This window comes from Sorex fumeus, unplaced genomic scaffold, assembly GCF_029834395.1.
Source record: "Sorex fumeus unplaced genomic scaffold, SorFum_2.1 ptg000226l, whole genome shotgun sequence".
Taxonomy (NCBI): Eukaryota; Metazoa; Chordata; class Mammalia; order Eulipotyphla; family Soricidae; genus Sorex; species Sorex fumeus.
Window position 1 is genome coordinate 486,467 of NW_026606283.1, and position 21,838 is coordinate 508,304.

The 21,838-nt window shown below is 41.5% G+C and overlaps 1 protein-coding gene across 2 annotated transcripts in view; it reads right to left on the reverse strand.

The window, feature by feature from the left end:
- RABGAP1L (RAB GTPase activating protein 1 like) overlaps positions 1 to 21,838 on the reverse strand; it is a 393,084-nt gene that overhangs the window by 324,581 nt on the left and 46,665 nt on the right. For both annotated transcript variants that reach the window (XM_056108612.1, XM_056108613.1), the window contains exons 8-10: positions 18,091 to 18,157; positions 14,943 to 15,045; positions 6,034 to 6,200 (exon numbers count right to left, since the gene is read on the reverse strand). In XM_056108612.1, coding sequence (XP_055964587.1) covers positions 6,034 to 6,200; positions 14,943 to 15,045; positions 18,091 to 18,157 — 337 coding nt within the window. The remainder of the gene's footprint in view (positions 1 to 6,033; positions 6,201 to 14,942; positions 15,046 to 18,090; positions 18,158 to 21,838) is intronic.

The following is a 21,838-nucleotide window of genomic DNA, read 5'->3' on the forward strand; positions in this document are numbered from 1 at the left end:
ATTGTAAATCATTGATAGTTGAAAGAACTTTTTCTTAACACTATATGTCTTTTTATAAGTATGTAACATTTTTTAACTTAATAGTTTGAGTAAGTCTATGCTAGATCAGCATCATTTGACATTGAATTTCAGCAGAGTACTTTCAACTTTTTAAATGTTACAATCTTTATATTTTCCTTATAAACCCTTTAGATAATAAATGTGTAATGTAATTAGCAATGTTGGAAGTCAAAGATGGTACAAGAAAAGATAAGTGAAATAAAACAAAATTGACCCAAATTCATATAGGAAATTTTTAAGGGAGAATTTAAAATTCCTATAAACCTTTCATAAGGATAAGCTTTAGAATAAAATTGCTTAGTTTTAATTCCTATTGCAGCACCTAATAACCTGCCCACATCTAACTCATTAACTGCAATATGGGGTTAATGATGGTATCTATACCTAAATAAATTTCTAATGAGGGTTAGAAGAGTTCAACTATCTAAAGTGCTTGCGACACTGAAAAACATAATAAACTTTGTTAATAGCTGCTATTGCTTATATCAATAGTTACAGAAGCTGCTCCCTTCAAGAATGAAGAAATCTTTAACATACAAAGGACTGAGTAGAGATCGTATTTAAAAAACCATACTGCTACTTAGAGCAACTGACAACTGTAGCTTCAGATCAGGCATTTCTTACAAGCAAGCACCTGATGAACACTCACCCTCACCCAGAAAGACTACCCTTCTCTGAGCGTACCCCGAACTCTGAGCATCTGCATTTGACATGCCTGACTTCTCCGTCAGGCCTCAGGTCAAATGGCCCCGCTCCAGGAAAGTTCTCCAACCCCCCATTTGTTTTAACATCTCTCTGCTCCCCTGTGAGTGAAAAATAAGAGAAATGAAAATGACATTTTACCCTGGAAGGATACAGATTAGAAATAAGTCAAGCTTTCATACATCACCATGGCCTCCAGATAAATTCCTATTATATCAGAGATCAGGAAAACTGGCAAGAAGAAGGAAAAAAAAAAAGACAAGGAACCCCCTATAAATTACTGTTGCCCCAGAGACTTACCTGATCCCATCTGGGCACAGGATTAGCTCTGGGCTCATTCAATAAATCCAATACTCTTAGAATGAAAGAAATCTAGGTGTCTCAGACAAAACCACTCTAAACTGAAACTAACCCAATTCTCTCTTGATTTCTTTAATACAAGGAATGGCCTAACCCCGATTTCCCCAGGTATCCTTGAACTGCGTCAGATATTCACCAAACTCCTTCTTTCTACCAAGGTTGTTTAGACTAACATCTCCAGATTGTTAGCTACCGCCAGAAATTGACGCAATTTCTGAAGTTAAGGATAGTAGCTCATCTGGTCTAAAAGCAGAAGGGTCTGATTTACGATACGGAATTGTGAATAGCTCCTTGAAGCACGCAGGACACCTACCCCATACTTCACAGTACTAACAGCACAGTACAAGCACAGTAAATGTGATGGGAAAGGTTCACAAGAAACCCATCAAACTTAATGGCCCAATCAGCACCAACCAGCTCAGGAAATCCTCAATGACTTCAGTAACACTATGTGAGATGTAACAATGATCACAAATTGACTTTCATTTATCCTGATGATTCCACGTGCCATCCTGTTGTATCAAGCAATATGAAGTAATTTACTTTGTGCCTGCTAAGGGGACAGACTTGGAGTGTGGGTCAGAAACGGGGGACACTGGTGGAAGAAAGGTCACACCAATGGAGGGACTCATGTTAGAACACCAAATGCTCAATGTCTGAAACAACTGTATTATGAACTTTGTAAATCATGATGTTTAAATTAAAATATAAGTAGAGATGAAACTGCAATCTCAACTCTTGGTCATCAGCCATATGAACCTTACTGGTCCTTTTAACTTCGCTAGATTTTAATTATTTTCATTTTTAGTATTTTTTCTCAGGGAAGATATAGCTTCATATAGGGACCAGTCAACATTACATTTTTCTGTTTTTCACACTTTTTCTTGAACACAAATTATATCATTAAGCTATGTTCAAGAAACCATTTAAGGGGCTGGAGCAACAGATCAGCGGGTAGGGCGTCTGCCTTGCACACAGCCGACCCAGGTTCGATTCTCATATGGTCCCCGAAGCACTGTCAGGAGTAATTCCTGAGTGCATGAGTCAGGAGTAACCCCTGTGCATCTCCGGGTGTGAAAAGAAAAAAGAAAAAAAGAAGAAACCATTTAAATCAGTCTCACATTTTTAGTAGCTGATATTATACTTAATATAACTTTCCTTTACTCATTTGAAATGAGTACAGTACTTGAACACTTTATTACTAAGAGTTTGGCCAAAGTGTACTTACCGATCACACAACTTCAGCAGTTTGTAAAATATGAGAGTAACAGTAAAAAAGATTCACACTAATAATGAAAGCATGCTGTTTGCTGGAACATGGATGGAACTGGGGGTGTCGTGCTGAGTGAAGTAACCCCGAGGGAGAAGCAGAAACACTGGATGACCTCACTTCTCTGCAGTGGTTAGGGAAACACACCAAGGATACAGAGAGTATCTACTGATAACACTCACTGATAACCTAAGTACCAGAGCACACACTGAGCACCAGATTAGTGGGGGGGAAGATGGACCGGAAGTGACTCAGAGGCATAGGGTGGGGTCAGGGGAACGTGGGCACTTTGGTGGTGGTGAGGTGAGGTAACTGTGGACATCAAGACCACAAATGTCAGCACTATTACTAACACATAATCTAAACTGTAATAAAACTGTTTTAATTCATGTTAATATTATGGGAAGATAAAGAACGCTCTGATTTAAGGGGAAGGTCCCTGCCACCCTACCCCCCCAGCCACCAGGAAACCCAGCAGCCCCTGTCCATACCTGCCATCTTGCCAGCAGAGAAAGGGCCCCGAGTTGCATCTCCAAGAACCTTCCCAGGGAGACTGGTCCACGCTGAGAAGTCTGCACCCTTCTAAGAATAGGGGCGGGCAGGTTCCCCTTTCTGCCCGCAGCAACACCCAACGCTGACATAAAAAACGGCCCAGCTCCACAGCTGCACCTCATCATACTGCCAAGCCACCAAATCATTCCAGGTCTGTAGTTCCTGAAGCCCGTGGCATCATGGGCCTCCATTTCACAGTACCATCAATGTGGCAGGGTCAGAGCAGTCAGATGGACACCGCCAGGTCCGATAAGCAGTAACAAGGGCTCAGCTAGCACCAACCAGCACAGGAGATTCTCAGACAATGGCTTTAACAGCATCACTGTGAGATCACAATGATCACTAACTGACTCTTATCTAAGTTTTCATAATTCCATTTGCCTTTGTGTTGTAACAAACAAGATGAGGTAAATTTGCTGGTGCCTGCAAGGGACCTACAAGGTTGGTGGGGTAGCTGGGAAACTGGGACAGAAGGGCACATTGGTGGTAGGACTGGTGTTGGAACATTTAATGCCTGGAACAACTATATTATGAACACCTTGGTAAATCACAGTGTTTTAATTAAAAAATGCTTTTAATAAAAATGAAAGTTAAGAGGGTATGGTGCCACCAGCAGGTCAACCTGTACCTGCAGGGCAAGTGCATCAGCAGCCTGATTGGTGCCTTCAGGCTTTCTGATACCCCAAAATTGCCTCCGTGCCTTCAGCCACACCCCAACAACTTGGGGCCAAGCTTACCAAAAAATTAAATGGTCAAAAGTTAGGTATGTGGAAACCATGCCCACAAACCACCTCCAGCTCAGCTATACAAGCTATTTTCCTGGCCTTATTTCAGAGAACCACAAATAAAACTCAAAAGAGATCAAAAGCCGCAGCTAATCTCAGACCCGAGCATGACTGAACGGACCTACCCTGGCCTGACTCCACCATCTCGGGACAAACCTCACCAAGATATAATCTGCTAAAAACTTGGATATACGGGTTTTGTGACTGAAATCTCCAAGCTTTCTCGGGGTCGGGATGGGCTACCTCCTCCCACCTCCCTGTGCTTCTGGAAGCCTCGGCAGTCACATCCACACCCAAAGCAGCCACCCAACTGAAAAGCTACTCCAGCCTTACTGTCCCTCTAAAAATACTGAATGTCCTGAACAAACATCATGATCTCCTAGCACCTGTATTGCAAACCATAATGCACAAAAGAAAAAGGAGAGAGAGAGAGCAAGAAGGAAAGTGCCTCCCACTGAGGGAGGTTGGGGATGGGGGTGGAGCGTTGGAGGATGGTGGTGGGGAAACAGGGGACTATTAGTGAGAAACGTACACTGGTGGAGGGATGGGTGCTGGAACACTGCATGACTGAAACCCAATTATGAACAGCTGTGCAACGGTCTATATCACGAATATTCAATTAAAAATATTTTTTTAAAAAAGTAATGTGGAGTTCATGCCCAATTTAATCAACTTAATCAACGGCTGAATAAACAGCAGTACTCCTACATTAAACAAAATAAATAAATAAACAAAATAAATAAAATTTAAGGGGGAAAGCTATTTTCCTGTATTAAAAAAATAAATAAAATTTAAGGGAAAAATCTATTTTCATCAGGTCTCAAGGAGAAAGAATTCACATAACCATAATAATATACTGTCACTAGAATGACAACCACTTTCTGTATTCCTTTATTCAATCTTACGCAACTGTGAATAATCTTTTGGCTCAAATGATAAATGAATCCTAATACTCATAAGAATTAACCTATAAAAAGTAAAAACGGGGAGAGAGGAAGAAATAGTATCTAATAATAATATATAAAAAGGCGCTTGAGACTAAAATTTTGATTTTGTTCACATTATTTCATTAGAATATTAAAAAATAAAATAAACTACAGTCTACCAAGTAATAAAATCTATGTCACTCACAGCTCTGATAACTTTTTGAAAGCCATAATTTCAAAGCATCTAGTGCTGAAATCTGAGCCATAAGTTTTTTAATATGAAAATCAAAAAGTGATTTCAATTTCAATTTTTTCTCACTATGCAGATGCCAGTTTTACCACGATATATTTCACTTATTACAGTATATGAAGCAGTTTTTAAGCTTGAAAGGCTAGAAATTTCTGAGCAGCATGACAAGGACTTCCAATATTTAAATAATTTCACAAAACTGACACTAATAGAATTCTAGTAATTTTTCATGGCTACCTTCCTCTTTACTGACTAGGACGACTGCCAATTTGGGGCTATCATAGAAATCTTACTTTCATTAACTGAATTGTTTTGATTCTGTTTTTTGGCCACATCTGGCAATCATTAGGGCTTATCCCTGGCTCTGTGCTCAGAGATCACTCATGGTGCGTGATACATGGTTCCAAGACCAAACCCAGGTCAGTCACATACAAGGCAAGCACCCTAAACACTGTTCTATTTCTCCAGTCCCAATTTCATGCATTTAATATTAAAATATTTTCATAATATTACCAATAAGTAGAAATACTTATACAGCATTAGAGACGGAATTAAGTTATGACAATTAGGTAATATTTGGAAACATTTTTGTTATAACTTTATTAATAGCATACGGTATTTTGGGGTCTTATCTTTTTGGTTTTAAATAACAGCATATTAAAGGAAGAAAGTTGTTTTAGCTAAAAAGACATTTCTAGGGGCTGGAGCAATAGCACAGTGGATAGGGCGTTTGCCTTGCACAAGGCCAACCTGGGTTCGATTCCCAGCATCCCATATGGTCCCCCCAAGCAACACCAAGAGTAATTCCTGAGTGGAGAGCCAGGAGTAACCCCTGTTCATTGCTGGGTGTGACCCAAAAAGCAAAAAATAAATAAATAAATAAATAAATAAAAAGACATTTCTAGAAAGTATATTAAAACTTTAAAGACACATCACTGTATGGGGATTTGGGGTTGTGGGTTGTTTTTTCCAGCTACATAAAGATTTTTCAAATTCTGTTCTGCTTAACTACTATTTATTTCAATCAATTTTTGGCTTTTTATTATTATATAAGACATTACTGTGTTGACATTTAAAGTCAGAGAGAAAAAAAAAATATATATATATAAAACATGAAGATGGTCCTACCTGTTTCAACCTCATGAAGAAAGTCTCTGTGAAAGTCTTCCGGCTGTAATACCAAAATCGCTCATTTGCAGGGTACACTCGAACCAGCGTCTCCAGAAGGAAGCGGACAGGCTCGACCACCTCCGTAACAACCATGTCCACTGCCACCGTCATGTACACTCGTTTATCTGCAGGAAGAGTGGTCCGTGTTTTACAGGTGCTCAGGGCTGACCCATGGCTCTGTTCTCAGGAATCACTCCCAGCACTCCTGGGAAGCACGCGGTGCCAGAGATCCAGCCCAGGCCTCCCGTATATCTATGCACTCAACCCATTATGCCAGTTCTCCAGCACCTATTTCTTTGGTTTTTTGTTTGTTTTTGTTTTTTGGGTCACACCTGGTGATGCTCAGGGGTCACTCCTGGCTCTGAACTCAGGAATCATTCCTGGCGGTGCTCAGGGGACAATATGGAATGCTGGGAATTGAACCCGGGTTGGCCACGTGCCAGGCAAATGCCCTACCCACTTGTGCTATTGCTCCAGACCCCCTATTTCTTGATAATTTAAGAGAAAAAGATTCCGAGCTTATAAATTAAAAGGCAAAGTTCTCCACAACCATGTTACCTTTTAAGTCTCATTTTTGTTATTTGTTTTTGTGCCACTCCTGATGGTACTCAGGGGTTACTCCTGGCTCTGCACTAAGGAATAATTTCTGGCAAACTCGGGGGACCATATGGGATGCCAGGGATCAAACCCAGGTTGGTCACGTGAAAGGCAAGTGCCCTGCCTGCTATACTATCTCTCCAACCCATAAGTTTAATTTTAAATGATTTACTCTCATTTTTATTAAATGATAATGATAATGATGTGTTCTAATGATGTTTCTCATTAGCCATGGTTAAGTGTCTAACTCTCCTTTGACAGCTTTAATTTTCCATCTTAAAATCAGTGTTTTTATATAAAAAAGATTAAAATTTCAGGTATCGGGGCTGGAGCAATAGTACAGCGAGTAGGGCATTTGCCTTGCATGCAGCCAAACCAAGTTTGATCCCCAGCATCCCATATAATCCCCTGAACACCGCCAGGAGTACCCTGAGTATCCTGAGTATCGCCAGGTGTGACCCAAAGAGCCAAAAAATAATTAAATAAAATGTCAGATATCTTTTGTGTTATGGGGGAGGGAGGACCACACAGAGCAGTGCTCAGGGATCACTCTTGTCGGTACTCAGGGAACTAAATGCAATGCTAGAATCAAACTGGGTTGGTCACATGTAAAGCAAGCAATTCAGCCTCTGTATTATTTCTCTGGCCCCATGACAGTGTTTTTTAAAAACATTATGAAACATTTATACAGATCAACGATACTCTGGTACAACATTCAACAAAAACTTTATTACATTTGTACTTGTTTATTACAGAACATTCAAACATTCAGTCAATTCAGGCAAAAGAAGACCTTACCGTGTTTCCAGGAATAACACAGAGAGGTGAGAGATAACATGACAAAAGAAGACACATGATGGATCTCACAATTTGGCAATAAAAAGGCCAAAAACATTTTCTCCCTTGGCTTCAACTAAAAATTCACCTTGAGGATCAAAGAAATGGTAGAGGGGGTAAGGCACTTGGCTTGCACACAGCAGGTCCCAGTTAGATCCCCAGTATGGCATGTCTCCGAGCAGAACCGAGAGTGTTCCCTGAGCACAGAGCCAGGAGTACTAAGCATAAATGAGTGTGGCCCATAAAAAACAAAAACCAGAAATAAATGGAGAGAGAGTGCAGCAGGTAAGAGCATGCCTTGCACCCAGCTAACTTGGGTTCTATCCCTGGCAGCTCACAGGGTCCCCTGAGCCCAACAGAAGTGATCTCTGAGCACAACCAGATGCAGTCCAAAATTAATAATAATAATAAAATAAAACTTTAATTAATTCTGAGTAGATTTCAAGAACGCCATTTAAAAATTTTAGAAATTGGGCTGGAGCAATAGCACGGCGAGGAGGGCATCTGCCTTGTATGTGGCCGACCCGGGTTCAATTCCCAGCATCCCATAGGATCCCCTGAGCACCAGTAGGAGTAATTCCTGAGTGCATGAGCCAGGAGTAACCCCTGTGCATCACCAGATGTGACCCAAAAAGCAAAATAATAATAATAATAATAATAATAAAATAAAAATTTTAGAAGTTAATGTTTTATATGGTATGTGAAATGAATCTAAAATATTTTAATCAGGAGATGGAGCCCTGCATGCAGCTGACCCACGTTCAATCTCCATTATCCCATGTCCCCGAGCATCACCAGGAGGGACTCCTGAGTATAGAGCCAGGAGTAACCCCTGAGCACTGAAAGGTGTAGCCCAACAAAATAAAAAAAAGTAAAATAAAATAGTTCAATTAAAACATTGTAAAAAGTATGTTTATTTTAATAAAATGCAAAATTTTAACTCTATTATCTTTCTTTTTGGAGCCTAATGTGCACTAAAACAAAACTGGCGCCAGGAGAACAGAAGGGCCCACCTGGAGTGGGGTCTCTCTCCACCTCCTCCCATTTGGTCCTGGACCCCAAGTGTCCCCTTGCCCCTCCAAGCACCTCCTGCTCCCCCTCCCCCAGCACAGAGCTGAAAGTAGTCTCTGAGCACTGCCAAGTGTAGCCCAGACCCCAGTTTATTCTAAAATAAAAATAAACTACAAGGCATTAAAAACATTAAAATTCTCTTTATGACTTATTATTTAAATTTCCTTTCTTTTTATTCTTCAAATTACCAACGGGCTTATTTTCTTCATTTTCGTGTTTTCACTCTGACTATAAGCAAAAAGTGTACAGGCTGATAGCCACAAGCCATTCTCCAGAAATAACAAACTGTGGGTGTATAAAAATCTTATAGCCAATATATAAATAGCTGAATTTTATATAATTGTCATTTTATCCCTTATTAGCCTTCATTTTAAAACAGCCTGATGTGTGATCAAATGCGATTAGGGATACTCTCATTAAACAAAATTTGAGAATAAATATTATAAATGTTTGTTGTTTATGAATTTCCATTTTAGTATTCACTAGTGCTCTGTCTTTAACCAAGTCTACTGTGAGTACAAACTAAACACAAAACTAAAGCTCAAACAAATCATTATTTTCTCAATATAAATTACTGATTAAATCAGTGTAAAGACTCAGATAGAGAAGGGAACACCAAATAAAGGGTGTCGGGAGGATCCTCCCAGGATGGGAGAAGCATGCTGAAAGTAGACTCTAGACCAAACATGATTGCCACTCAATGCCTCTTTTGCAAACCACAACACCCAAAAGGAGAGAAAGAAATGGAATGCTCTGCCACAGAGGTGGGATGGGATGGGAGGGATGGGAGCTGAGAGGGATACTGGGATCAGTGGTGGTGGAGAATGGGCACTGGTGGAGGAATGGGTACTCGATCATTGTATAACTGAAACCCAAGCACAAAAACCTGTAAGTCTACAACTGTACCTCATGGTGTTTCACTAATAAAAATTAAAATAAATAAATTTGTGTAAAGAATATAGATCACAGATCATAACTTGTTGAGATCTCAATAGCCGGCCTGAGATTTTGACCAAATCCCCTGCCCCTGAAAGAAAGAGCCAGCCCTGTTTACAGGGGTCCAGGGGCTTTGCTCCGGCACCCCACACACATAGGCACTCTGGTTGAAGATGAGGGATGTAATAGTTACCATCTGCCTGAGCTAATACACCTGGCCCTGAGAGCGGGAGATGTAAATCATTAACTAACATCTGTACTGAGCCTGACAAGGTAAACGTGATACACGTGGATTGCCCCTAAAATGGATGTATAAAAACCCTCGTGTACGAGCTAATAAACGGATTGCTAATTGACCACCAGTTTCCCCTCTCCACGTGGTTCTTTCTCGATGGCGGCGGAAGTCCGCGGGTGCGTGGAGGGCCAGGGCAGAGGCTTCTCCCCTTCCCACTCCCTCTCCTATAGGGAGTAAGTTCGGCGACCGGGGGAACAGACTCCAGTGTGCGGGGGTCGACTGGCCAGGACCCCGACATCTGGCGCCCTGAAGGGGGACAGCGCGGACGTCGCTGGAGCAAGGTGCGACCCCCTGATCACCTCAAATCCATGCAGTAAAATAGGCAACCACATCGGAGATACCCTGCTGGCAATTCAGGCAGGAGAATGAGCAGGCGCTCAAACTCTGCCCCTTCTGATAGTAAGGCAGAACTATCAGAAGAGTCCTCCTTGAGTCAGGATGTTTCGTCAGTTCCCACTTTTGTTTTTGCTTCTCCCCCGGCCTATGGAGTGCCTAGCAACTATCCTGTTTTTGGCATCTTGCCTCATTCTTGCTGTGTGTTTTTTTTTTTTTCGACCTCTGTGTTCTTTCTTCTGCCTCGGTGGTCTTTTAGCGGAACCATCATCTATCCTGACCTTCTCAACCCCACTAAATATCATGGGCAATTCCATTCAGAAGATGCCTCACCCAGGTCTGAAAGCTTTACGTTATCTGCTAAAAAGCCAAGGGCTAGAATTTTCTGAGAGTAGAGCATCTAAGATTTGGAGCGCTACCCTTGACGTGGCTACTTGGGTCACTACTGAGGACCTCTTCTCGTGGGACACCTGGAACCAGGTAGAAAACCTTGTTGTAGAATGGGCCAAAAAGACAGGCAAGGGGCCCCGCCAGGTTTGTATGGGGCAGTGGCAGCCTTAAAGGCACGCTTCCAGGAGGAGAGAGAGTGTCTCTCCTGGTACTAGGCAGGCAGCCGTTTCAGGGTCGCCCTTCACCGATCAGGATATAGAGAATGGAATAGCTGAGATTTTGGGGGGAGACAGACCTGAATCCTCTCGCCCCTCGCCCCACTGCCCCTCCAGAAGAAGCTTCGGCTCCCTTTTTTGACCTGAGACTGGGGAAGGGTTACTAGAGGTCTTTCTGGGCTCGAAGAGTCAATCTCAATCTGGGGGGTGGGGCCCGACCTGCAGTTTGGTATCCTTGGGAACCTGGGGACTTGAAAGAGTCAAAAAAAAAAAAGGCAGTGACTGAGGATGGGCCCAACTCCCCATGGGCTGACACCATCCTCCAGGGGCCGGCCCATCAGACCTGCACCACTGCAGACTGGAGAGCCCTTTGTCAGGCAGTGCTCCCAGCACCCAGATGGGGCGCTTTCTTTAAGGAAGCGTGCCACACACAGAGGTCTCCAGCAGGCTACTATTCCGGACCCTTATCAAGATCAGGTTCGGTGCCCTAGTGTTATCAGTCTGGTGAAGGCTTGAGGAGGGTGCCACTGACGACCCCCCAGGTGGAATGCAATAAAAGATAAGGGGAAGACCTCCCAACCTTTGCTGACAGGGTCCAAAAGAGCATCAAGCGTAAGTTTCCCCCCAAGGCAGCTGAGAGATCATTTTATCAAGCTGTTGGTGTGAGACGGCATGACGACAGAGCGTGGGCATGAAAAACAGCTCCATGGGTAACTGGATGTGTACTACCCAAGATTTAGGGTCCCCTACACAGCAGACCCTGATGCTAGCCACAGCCTTACAGAATCAGAAAAAATCGCTCCACAGGGCAATGGAGAGGCCCAGATCCACTCATTAGCTCTGGTCGAGGCTTTGGGTGTGCATTCCTATTTCTGAATCCCAACCTATCTGGGTGCCCACAGGGGCCCTCAAATATCTAGATCCTGACAACACCCAGGGGTGTGATGATGCCCTTGAGGAGGATATCCCTTCTGTTTAATTTCTAGATGGCAGTCCCCTTCTGGATCATGACACTCCTTGCAGTCGCTGTGGATGCCACTGGACACCAGCTGTACAACCTCATCTGGGAACTCAGTCGAGCAGGGAGAAACAGATTGGTAGTCTCAATCACGGAACAACATCCGGTTGGGACCTGGTTCCCGATGATCAAATAGAGCATGAGTGGGATATGTCGCTATGGATATCAAGGTCCAGGATCTTATGTGGGGATCCAAAGGCATTTTTATGTGTGCCTAGGAACAAGAAACTATGGGAAATGTGGAGATATATCAGATTACTTTTGTAAGAGATGGAACTGGACTTATTATTGTTGCAGCAAGGGGAGGTTGTGTGCCGCATTAGGGAAGGAGTGTTGCTTTTATGCTTACCACACTTGTGTCTGCCTTGGCTGGGTCATTCATTTTACTACTGCTGGAGCAATAGCACAGCCGGTAGGGCGTTCGCCTTACAAGCGGCCAACATGGCCGACCTGAGTTCGATTCCTCCGCCCCTCTCGGAGAGCCTGGCAAGCTACCAAGAGTATTCGATATGCCAGACACAGTAACAACAAAGTCTCCAATGGAGACGTTACTGGGCCCGCTCGAGCAAATCGACGATCAACGGGAGGGCCTTTACCTTTACCTTTTACTTTTAACACTTGGGCCATGTATCGTAAATCACCTTGTTCAGATGATAAAAACCCGATTTGGGGCCATGGTGATGTTCGGCCATGTAGTAGACAAACTTGCAGACCCTCGACCAGGAGATGCGGCCTGGGTGCGTGTAGCCATGGAAGGAGTGCGAGAAAGTGTAATATAGCTGCCACACAGGGAGAGACATTGGGTTGGAGAGCCAGAGACGGCTAAGACCTCAGAGGAGGCAACCTAAAACAGGCCTGCCCCCGAAGGCCCCAGTGTGAGGCTGCCGGGTGGCCCTCGGCAGATGGCTCTTACATAAAACAAAAAGGCGGAGATGTTGGGGTCTCAGTAGCCGGCCTGAGACTTTGACCAAATCCCCTGCCCCTGAAAGAAAGAGCCAGCCCTGTTTATAGGGGACCAGGGGCTTGCTCCAGCACTTCACACACGTAGGCACTCTGGTTGACAATGAGGGATGTAATAGTTACCATATGCCTGAGCTAATACACCTGGCCCTGAGAGTGGGAGATGTGAATTATTAACATCTGTATTGAGCCTGACAAGGTAAATGTGATAAACGTGGATTGCCGCCTGAAATATACGTATAAAAACCCCTGTGTGAAAGCTAATAAGTGGACTGCTGATTGACTAACAGCTTTCCCCCCTCTGTGTGGTTCTTTCTCGGTGGTGGCGGGAGTCCGTGGGTGCATGGAGGGCCAGGGTGGAGGATTCTCCCCTTCCCACTCCCTCCTATAGGGAATAAGTCTGGCGACCAGGGGATCATACTCCAGTGTGCCAGGGCCCCAACAATAGCTCATGCTGAATTTTATTTTATTTTTTTATTTTGTTTTATATATATATTTACTTTTTGGGTCATACCCAGCGATACACAGGGGTCTTTCCTGACTCATGCACTCAGGAATTAGTCCTGACAGTGCTCAGGGGGACCCTATGGGATGCTGGGAATCGAAATCGGGTCAGGCACATGCAAGGCATATGCCCTACCCACTGTGCTATCGCTCCAGCCACTCATGCAGAATTTTAAATTTTATTCAAAACAAGACCCAGAGACTATAAAACCCAGCTCCGGAAGAGAACAACGCAGAGTCTCCTGCCTCCACACCTGGCTGTCCTCACCGGGGCCCCTTGGAGAAGGGTGGGTTGAGTTTCCCTCCCCACCTCAAGCAGAGCCCCGGCAGCTGAAGACCTCCGGTTCCAGCCACAGCCATGCTTAAGACATCTTATTATCTAGTTCTTACTCTGGAGAACCCTGCAGGGTACCAAAAGTATCCTGCCCACACAGCAAAGTCTGGCAAACTCTCCATGGCGTATTCAATATGCCAAAAATCAGTAACAATGATGGTTCTCATTCTCCTGACTGTGAAAGAGCCTCGAATATGGCACATTCTAAAATCTCAGGGCTAGGACAAAGGAGACGTTACTGGTGCCTGCTCGAGGAAATTGAACAACAGGATGACAGTGACAGTGATTCAAAACAAGTGAAGGAGTCAAAAACAAAGGCAATCAATTCATACCTGTGTAGAAAAATTAACCACTAGGAAAAAAATGTGTCTCCATTTAGCAAGTCTAAGCAACATAAAACATGTTAAAGTTAAAAAGTAAAATACTCCCACAACCCACAACCCGCCCCCCAGCGCCATCTTTACAGCACACAGCAAAGAAGAAAAACCTCTGGGAGGCTCCACAGCTCCCGGAGAATGCTCCAGGTCCCAAACAGAGCAGAGATCACCGGGAAGTCCCAGATGGGGTAGGTGCCACATCCCGCCTTCTCCAGATGGAACCCTGGTGACCATGAGCCTCCATAAGCATAGCTCAGTAACCAGGACTTTTATTCCAAACCACGCAGCCACTTATGCGGCCGCATGACATCTCCTTATATACAAAGTGATCAATGGAAAGTAAATCATCCAAGGTTTCTCCCTGAAAATCAGGCTTAACTCTTACAAACCACAACACCCAACAGGAGAGAGAGAACAAAAGGGAATGCCCTGCCACAGAGGCAGGGTGGGATGGGGGGGATACTGGGATCCGTGGTGATGGGAAATGGTTACTGGTGGAGGGATGGGTATTCAAAATAAATAAATAAAATTTTTTTAAAAGTAAAATATTAGGGAAATGTATTTTCTATGAATAAATCCTTAACATACACAAAATGCCAATAATTAAACTGATTGAAAAATTTAAAAATAATATAAGAAAAATTAGTTTTTCAAAAGTATATGCAAAATTCCAGAATTTATCTTCCTCATTTCTTTCATATCTCTGCATCAGTGTTCTCCAAATAAAACATTTCTATACAATGACATGAAACACAACGCATAAAGGTTTTATACAGCTAGCAAAATTAATTCACTTATCTTCTGAGGGGATTCTTTTGAGTAGGAGGTTTTTCCCCACACAAGCTTGAACTATAAAAAGAATTTCTAATTCTTAGGAATAACTTCATTTTTAAAAAAATTACTCCTGGCGGTGCTTAAATTTTTTTTAATCATGGCAAAACAACACTGTCCATAATATCAGTATTAAAGCAAATGATAAGGAATACTTAAGAAAATTCACCTTTTGGGGTTTCTTCATTAAGGGCCAGAAATATTGGTACATTAGGGTTCCACATGCCAGTGATAACATAAGCTCTCCCGTCATAGCTCTTGCCCATGGATTCCTGCAAAAATCCAAACAGAAATCACTGAGAATAGATATCAAAAAAGAGAACTGCCACTTTTTAATATAAACATCTTATTTTAAGCAATTACATTTATTAAAATTTGGCTTTATAATCATAATTTTCTTTGCAATTCTTTGTAAATATTTTCACCCTGTAGGCTTTTGTAAAGCATTCTTTCCTTCATCAGCTTTTTCAGTTTCTAGAGACATGTACCTCTTGATAAAGGACATATTCTGTTATATGATGAATCACAAAAACATTAGTATGGTTATGAAGCTATATTTAACTTGATCTTAGACTGGCTATCCAAAATTAATAAGCAGTATTTCCCATAGTCTGCATTATAATGTAATGAGTTTGTTAAATAGCCCAATAGCTATATATTAAAAACTGCATGAAGATGAGAAATCTGTATAAAAAAAAGTCGCAACTGTTGGTAACTGCAAATACAATTCATTTCCCCTATTTGACCAATTCTTTGTTGTATAGGTATGCTCTTTGGGGGTAAGAGGGTGTGGGTCAGACCCAGAAGTGCTCAAGGATCACTCCTGGGAGGGCTCAGGAGACACTATGAGGTGCTGGGGATAGAAGCCTCCTGTTCCTATCTGATATCACTTTTCTTTCCAGGAGTTTCCATGCTGGTTAGCTCTTTGATTTCAATATGAACCTCTTCCTAAAGGTGGAGGCATACACTATAAATGAGATACACACACTAAGGGATCTCAGAAGTTCATGCCAGATCTGCAATTCTACCATTTGAACTTTAGGGAAAAGGTCAATTATTTCTCACATTCTGAAAGAGCATCAGAATCTAAAGTCTGTAAATTTTTTTTTTGCCTTTTTTTGGATCATACCCAGCAATGCACAGAGGTTACCCCTGGCTCATGCACTCAGGAATTACTCCTGGCGGTGCTCAGGAGACCATATGGGATGCTGGGAATCAAACCCGGGTCAGCCGCGTACAAGGCAAACACCCTACCCGCTGTGCTATCGCTCCAGTCCCTAAAGTCTGTAAATTTTTTATGTTTTTTTTTTAAATGTTCCTTGTGGCATATTCAGGGTTCCCAAATGCAATGCCTTGCTTTGGTTAACACTGAAAGCAAAAAAGATGCTCTACTGGTATGTAATCAAGAAGAGTAAGAAAGCTGGAGTAAGAGCTAATTTGCTTCTTTTTTTTTTTTTAATTTTATTAGTGAAACACCATGTGGTACAGTTGTTGACCTTACAAGTTTTTGTGCTTGGGTTTCAGTTATTCAATGATCGAACACCCATCCCTCCACCAGTGCCCATTCTCCACCACCAATGATCCCAGTATCCCTCCCACCCCCCCCACCCCTCCCCCATCCCAACCCACCTCTGTGGTAGGGCATTCCCTTTTGTTCTCTCTCTCCTTTCGGTTGCTGAGGTTTGCAAAAGAGGCATTGAGTGGCAAACATGTTCGGTCTATAGTCTACTTTCAAGCATGCATCTCCCATCCTGGGAGGATCCTCCCAACACCCTTTACTTGGTGTTCCCTTCTCTCTCTGACCTGCCCTTTCCCCTAACATGTGCGGCTGGCCTCCAAGCCATGGAATGAACCTCCTGCTACTTATCTTGGCTGTTCTTGGGTGTTTGTCTCCTATTTTGTTACTTTATATTCCCTAGATGAATGCAACCTTTCTATGTCTGTCCCTCTCTTTCTGGTTCATTTCACTTAGCATGATACTTTCCATGTAGTACCATTTGTATGTGAATTTCATGACTTCGTCTTTTCTAACAGCTGCATAGTACTCCATTGTATAGATGTACCAAAGTTTCTTTAACCAGTTTTCTGTTCTTGGGCACTCGGGTTTTTTCCAGATTTTGGCTACTGTGAATAGTGCAGCAATGAACATAGAAATGCAGAGTCAATGTAACTGGTAATCCTTCCTTACAGTGCTTCCTCATACATTTCCATGATTCACTCTAAGTTTGTAGGCGCATTTATGCTCTTACAGAGTATAAGTATTGTTGTTATACTACTGTTGTTACAATACTGCTGTTACACTACTTTTGTGACATAGTTTAAAGTGTGTTTCCATAACAAGACAATGATCCCACAGATGGTAAAAGTGGTGTTAATTTCTACCTTACCTAGAATGCTAGCTCTTCACACCATATTTAGCACACAATTGGGTGCTCAAATTGGCTGAAAGAGACATCTAATGTTATATAAAGAAGAGTCATATAATGTTACTGATGACATAAACATAAAGTTGTCATACATATTTATAATATTAAAATAATACTTGCAAAGCACATCTAGAAAATAGTGCCTGTTTTTGCTAGTTAAAAAAAAAATAGGTCAGAAAAGCTATATTTAACTCTGAGAAGACTATTTCCTATAACATTTCCAAATCACAAAATACATATTTTCATTTGAAATATTAGAACATATTTGTTTCAAAGTTGAAATGTATTGGTATTTTACATCAAAAATTGGCATTTTTATATTAGCTATATACTGGAAGGTATTCCTTAAATAAACACATTTGCACAAAAAATGTACTTTGCTAAAGACAAGCAAGCAAGGAAAAAATATGCAGAAAGGAAAATGCTTGAAAGGAAACAAAGACAAACATCACAGAAGTACTCAAATTATTAACAGTGCATTAAAATAAATGAAAGGCACCATATCCACTTTGGATATATTTATTAGTATCATGTGCTTGCTATTTTTTGTTCAAAGGGAAGACATCCTCCTTAGAGACCAAAGAAACAAACAGATGAACATTGAAAAACACTATTCTTTTATTTGCTTTCAACTCACATGATTTTTATTTTAATTTTTAAATTTTATTTTCATAAAGTTGTTTACATTGTTTACATACAACATCACATACGATTTTTGGTGTAAATATTCTTAACTTTCTTCCTCATAAGTAATTTTATTTGGGTTTGACATTATTATCATATAACTATAGAGACAATTTGAGAAAATTACAAAACTTTAAAATAAAAAATACTTAAAACATAAAATAACTTTCATCTATATTTGATTAAGGTACTTAAGAGTATTCTTACCATATCCAGTAAATGCATGTCACTGTTCTTCACATTTCGCCCCGGGCTTAATAACATTCCAAAACATCTGAAAATATTAAAAGCAAAGAGGATAAGGTATCAAATATGTAAGAAGCCCAGTGAACAAAAATTCTTTTGTTGTAACTATGCAGCCCAACTTTTACTGCTTTACAAGTTTGTGGTTCATTTAAAGAAATACCACAAATAGTTAAGACAGAAAATAAAATCAAATTGAAATGTTATCTAAATTCCCAAATCTTTATTTTAAATGTAAAAGGCTACCAACAATCAGATACTATAATTAAAATGGTCAAAAATTATTGACCGAAATAAAATTGACCAAGAAACAGTAACTGCTGTACAATCTCTCCGGCCCCACAACTTTAAATACTCTTAATTTTCCTATATTAAACTACTGCAAAAGGGAGCCTTGGAAATGTAGGTCTTCCCTCAGTGCTAACACATATCACCTTATTTTGATTGACTTTGATGTACTTCTCTTATTCTGGGTTTAATAATTAAAAACCCTGCCACAAGTCAACAGGTTACCAACACCAATCTTAGAGAAAGTATCTCTTAATGAAAGTGAAAGTTATCATCTTTAAAACTCAAAGGTTTCTTCCAGCATTAAACCTGCATAAATTTTTTCTATCAAACTGGATTAGTCATTTCCAAAATTATACTTCATTAAAGTACATCAAGCTTCCTACGGAGATGAGCAAGGCCTATTAGGAATAACATGTTAGTAATTAGATAGATATTATTAGTACCATAAACACCTAATGTGAATATTAAGTGTTTCACCAGGGAGTTCAAAGCATTCGGCTTTCTCTTATTAACTCTATAAATAAGGTAGCAGGCAAATTACTACCAATCCTATCTTCTCAAGCAATTCACAGTCTAGTAGAGGAGGAAAAGAAGTAAACAGGCAATTACAATCTGACATGGTCAAGTTCTATGAAAGGTGTTGGTAACAGGAAACATAACCAACATTAGTTATAGTGTAGTAAATAGAGCTGACGACCCAAAATTTGAAATCAAACCTCCTGACAATAAGATCAGAATAATTACTATATGAAAGCAGCTATTTAAGCCAGACACTGTATTTGCACTCATATTTCAAAACAACCTTCGGGGCCGGAGCGATAGCACAGCAGGTAGGGTGTTTGCCTTGCATGCGGCCGACCTGGGTTCGATCCCCGGCATCCCATATGGTCCCCCAAGCACCGCCAGGAGTAATTCCTGAGTGCAGAGCCAGGAATAACCCCTGAGCATCGCTGGGTGTGACCCAAAAAGCAAAACAAAACAAAAAAACAAAAACAACCTTCACACAACAAAGGATAAAACTGCTTTCAGGAAACAGAACTGATTTATCCAGAGCCATGGCACGATCAAGTTCTAGAAAAGTTCCGTTTTTCTTATTTCCTGAGTTGCTACTGGAAACAGATTCAAAGAGCTTTCAACACCAAGTCAGCATCCATACAAACACCAAAAACAGCATATCTAGCGTTGCTTTAGAAAAGGGACTCCCGAAGCAGGTGGCACTGCCCCAGGGGGGAACAGAAGGTGGAGAGCAGGAGAACACTCCATGCTTGAATCCGCCTCCAATACTACCCCTTACCATTTATGTGTGGTGACTCTTTTAAATGGTTCTTCCTACCTCGTCCCTTCAGAGGAAAAATCAAACATCATTTTTAAAAACCACAGCTGCCATTATGACAAAATAATATCTAAGTCACTTAATTGTGACATAATTATATCATATACCTAAGCACTTAAGACCTTTCTTTCTCTTTCCCAAATAAAATTCAAACAAAATAATCAACAGTTTTTGAGAAGAATAGCATGATATTCCAGATTCAAATTCTCATGTTGACTCTGATTAGCTATTTCTAGGAAATTACCATTTTTCACTCCCCACCCTCAAAAACATGCATAACTCTGCAAGATTTCTTACTTTAGTATAAAAAAGAAATATATGTTAGTATATATGTTAGTATATATTCATTAGCACATTGATTCTAGCACTACACTTTGTACTAAGCCACATTCAAGTGTAAGATATGTAGGCTAACATTGGTTTGTCCTTTCCGCCTTGCCACTGGGAGATTAGGTTTATTGGATTACTCTCATCACAGTGCTCCCATTCCTCTGTGTTTACTTGTAACTTCTTTGGGCTCTGTTGACTTGAAAACATTGTTTTTCTCTTCTCCTTAACTCCTTTGCATAGTTCATTCAGAGCAATGTTCTTTTTTTTTTTTTCTAATTTTTATGGGCACAAGAGGACAGTTAATGCTATGCTTTTGTAACATGCAAGTTAATTGACTCCAAATAATATTACCTCCGGGGCATCTGTTCTCTCGACCTAAGCCTCAGTTGCCCTTCCTAGAACTCCAAAAGCAGGGTCCCGAAGACTGACTGGATGGACCCAGAGCAAGCTATGAGCTATGTGCTACCCGGGCATCGAAATGGGCCTGGCGAAAGCACCATAATACTTAACTATAAGTTAAGAGCTTGGTCATGGACAAATTCTGTCATGATCCAAAAAGCTATAACTAGATTCGGACCCCGCTAGGGTTAGGAATGATTAATCCAGCCTGAGCACTGTAGTCTGAGTCTGTAGCGAGATGTCCCCAGGGAGTCACCCTACAAGCTTCAATGTATCTCTTACAGTGTCCATACAAAATAACTAATATTAGTAGAATTAAGATATTAATTAAGATGTTAATTAAATTATTGGACTAAGGAGAGCAGAAAAACACCCTAAATGTATTTTGCCCGTGAGCAAAGAAAACGCTTTCTTCACTCAAAAGGAGAGAGATAACAAAAGGGAATGCCCTGCCACAGAGGTAGGGTGGGATGGGGTGAAGGGGGGTGGGAGGGATACTGGGACTGGTGGTGGTAGAGAATGGGCACTGGTGGAGGGATGGGTATTCGATCATTGTATAACTGAAACCCAAGCACAAAAATTTGTAAGTCTACAACTGTACCTCATGGTGTCTCACTAATAAAAAATTTTTTTAAAAAAGGCTTTCTTATGTTGACTTTGCTAGGAACAGCAGAACAGCGTATGGTGTCTACTCCCAGTGGTGGGGACTTGGAGAGAGACCAGGACAGCAAGACGGAGCATGGAGAGACTAGCACGGCAGACAGAGGTAGGCGAAGAATGCAGGAGAAGGCACGTGGAGAGGCGAGTGACGCGGCTGCGAGATGGAATGCAGAGAAATGAGCAGGAGAGACAGGAGGAGACGGGAATGAGAGGCAGAGTGAGACTAGAGCAGGCAGTCTGGAACAGGCATGTGGGGGAAAGGGAATAAATGGCAACTGATCATCAACCGGCTTGGCCCTTGTTTCCACCTTCATCTGCCCATGCCCACATCAGCATGTTAAGCACTTGGGCTAGAAATGGGTATAAGGGACAAATGGATATATGCGAGTAATCATTAAGCAGCTATTAACTCTCCATGCACTGTGACAGTTAAAAGGTTATCTAGAATGAAATAACCTGTTTTATTTTTTTCAACAGAAATGTATCAGAAACACCTCAGGGACTAGATACTAATTCAGTCAGATACGAATTCAGTTGGGATCTAATAGGAGAAAGAATGCTATTAGGGGACAGAGATAGTACAGCAGGTTCTATGAAGGCTTAATAGAATTTGCACTTGCCCTTGAAAACGTGCGACCAGGTTTGATCCCTGGCATCCCCTATGACCCCCTGAGCTCACCAGGCATTATACCTAAGCAC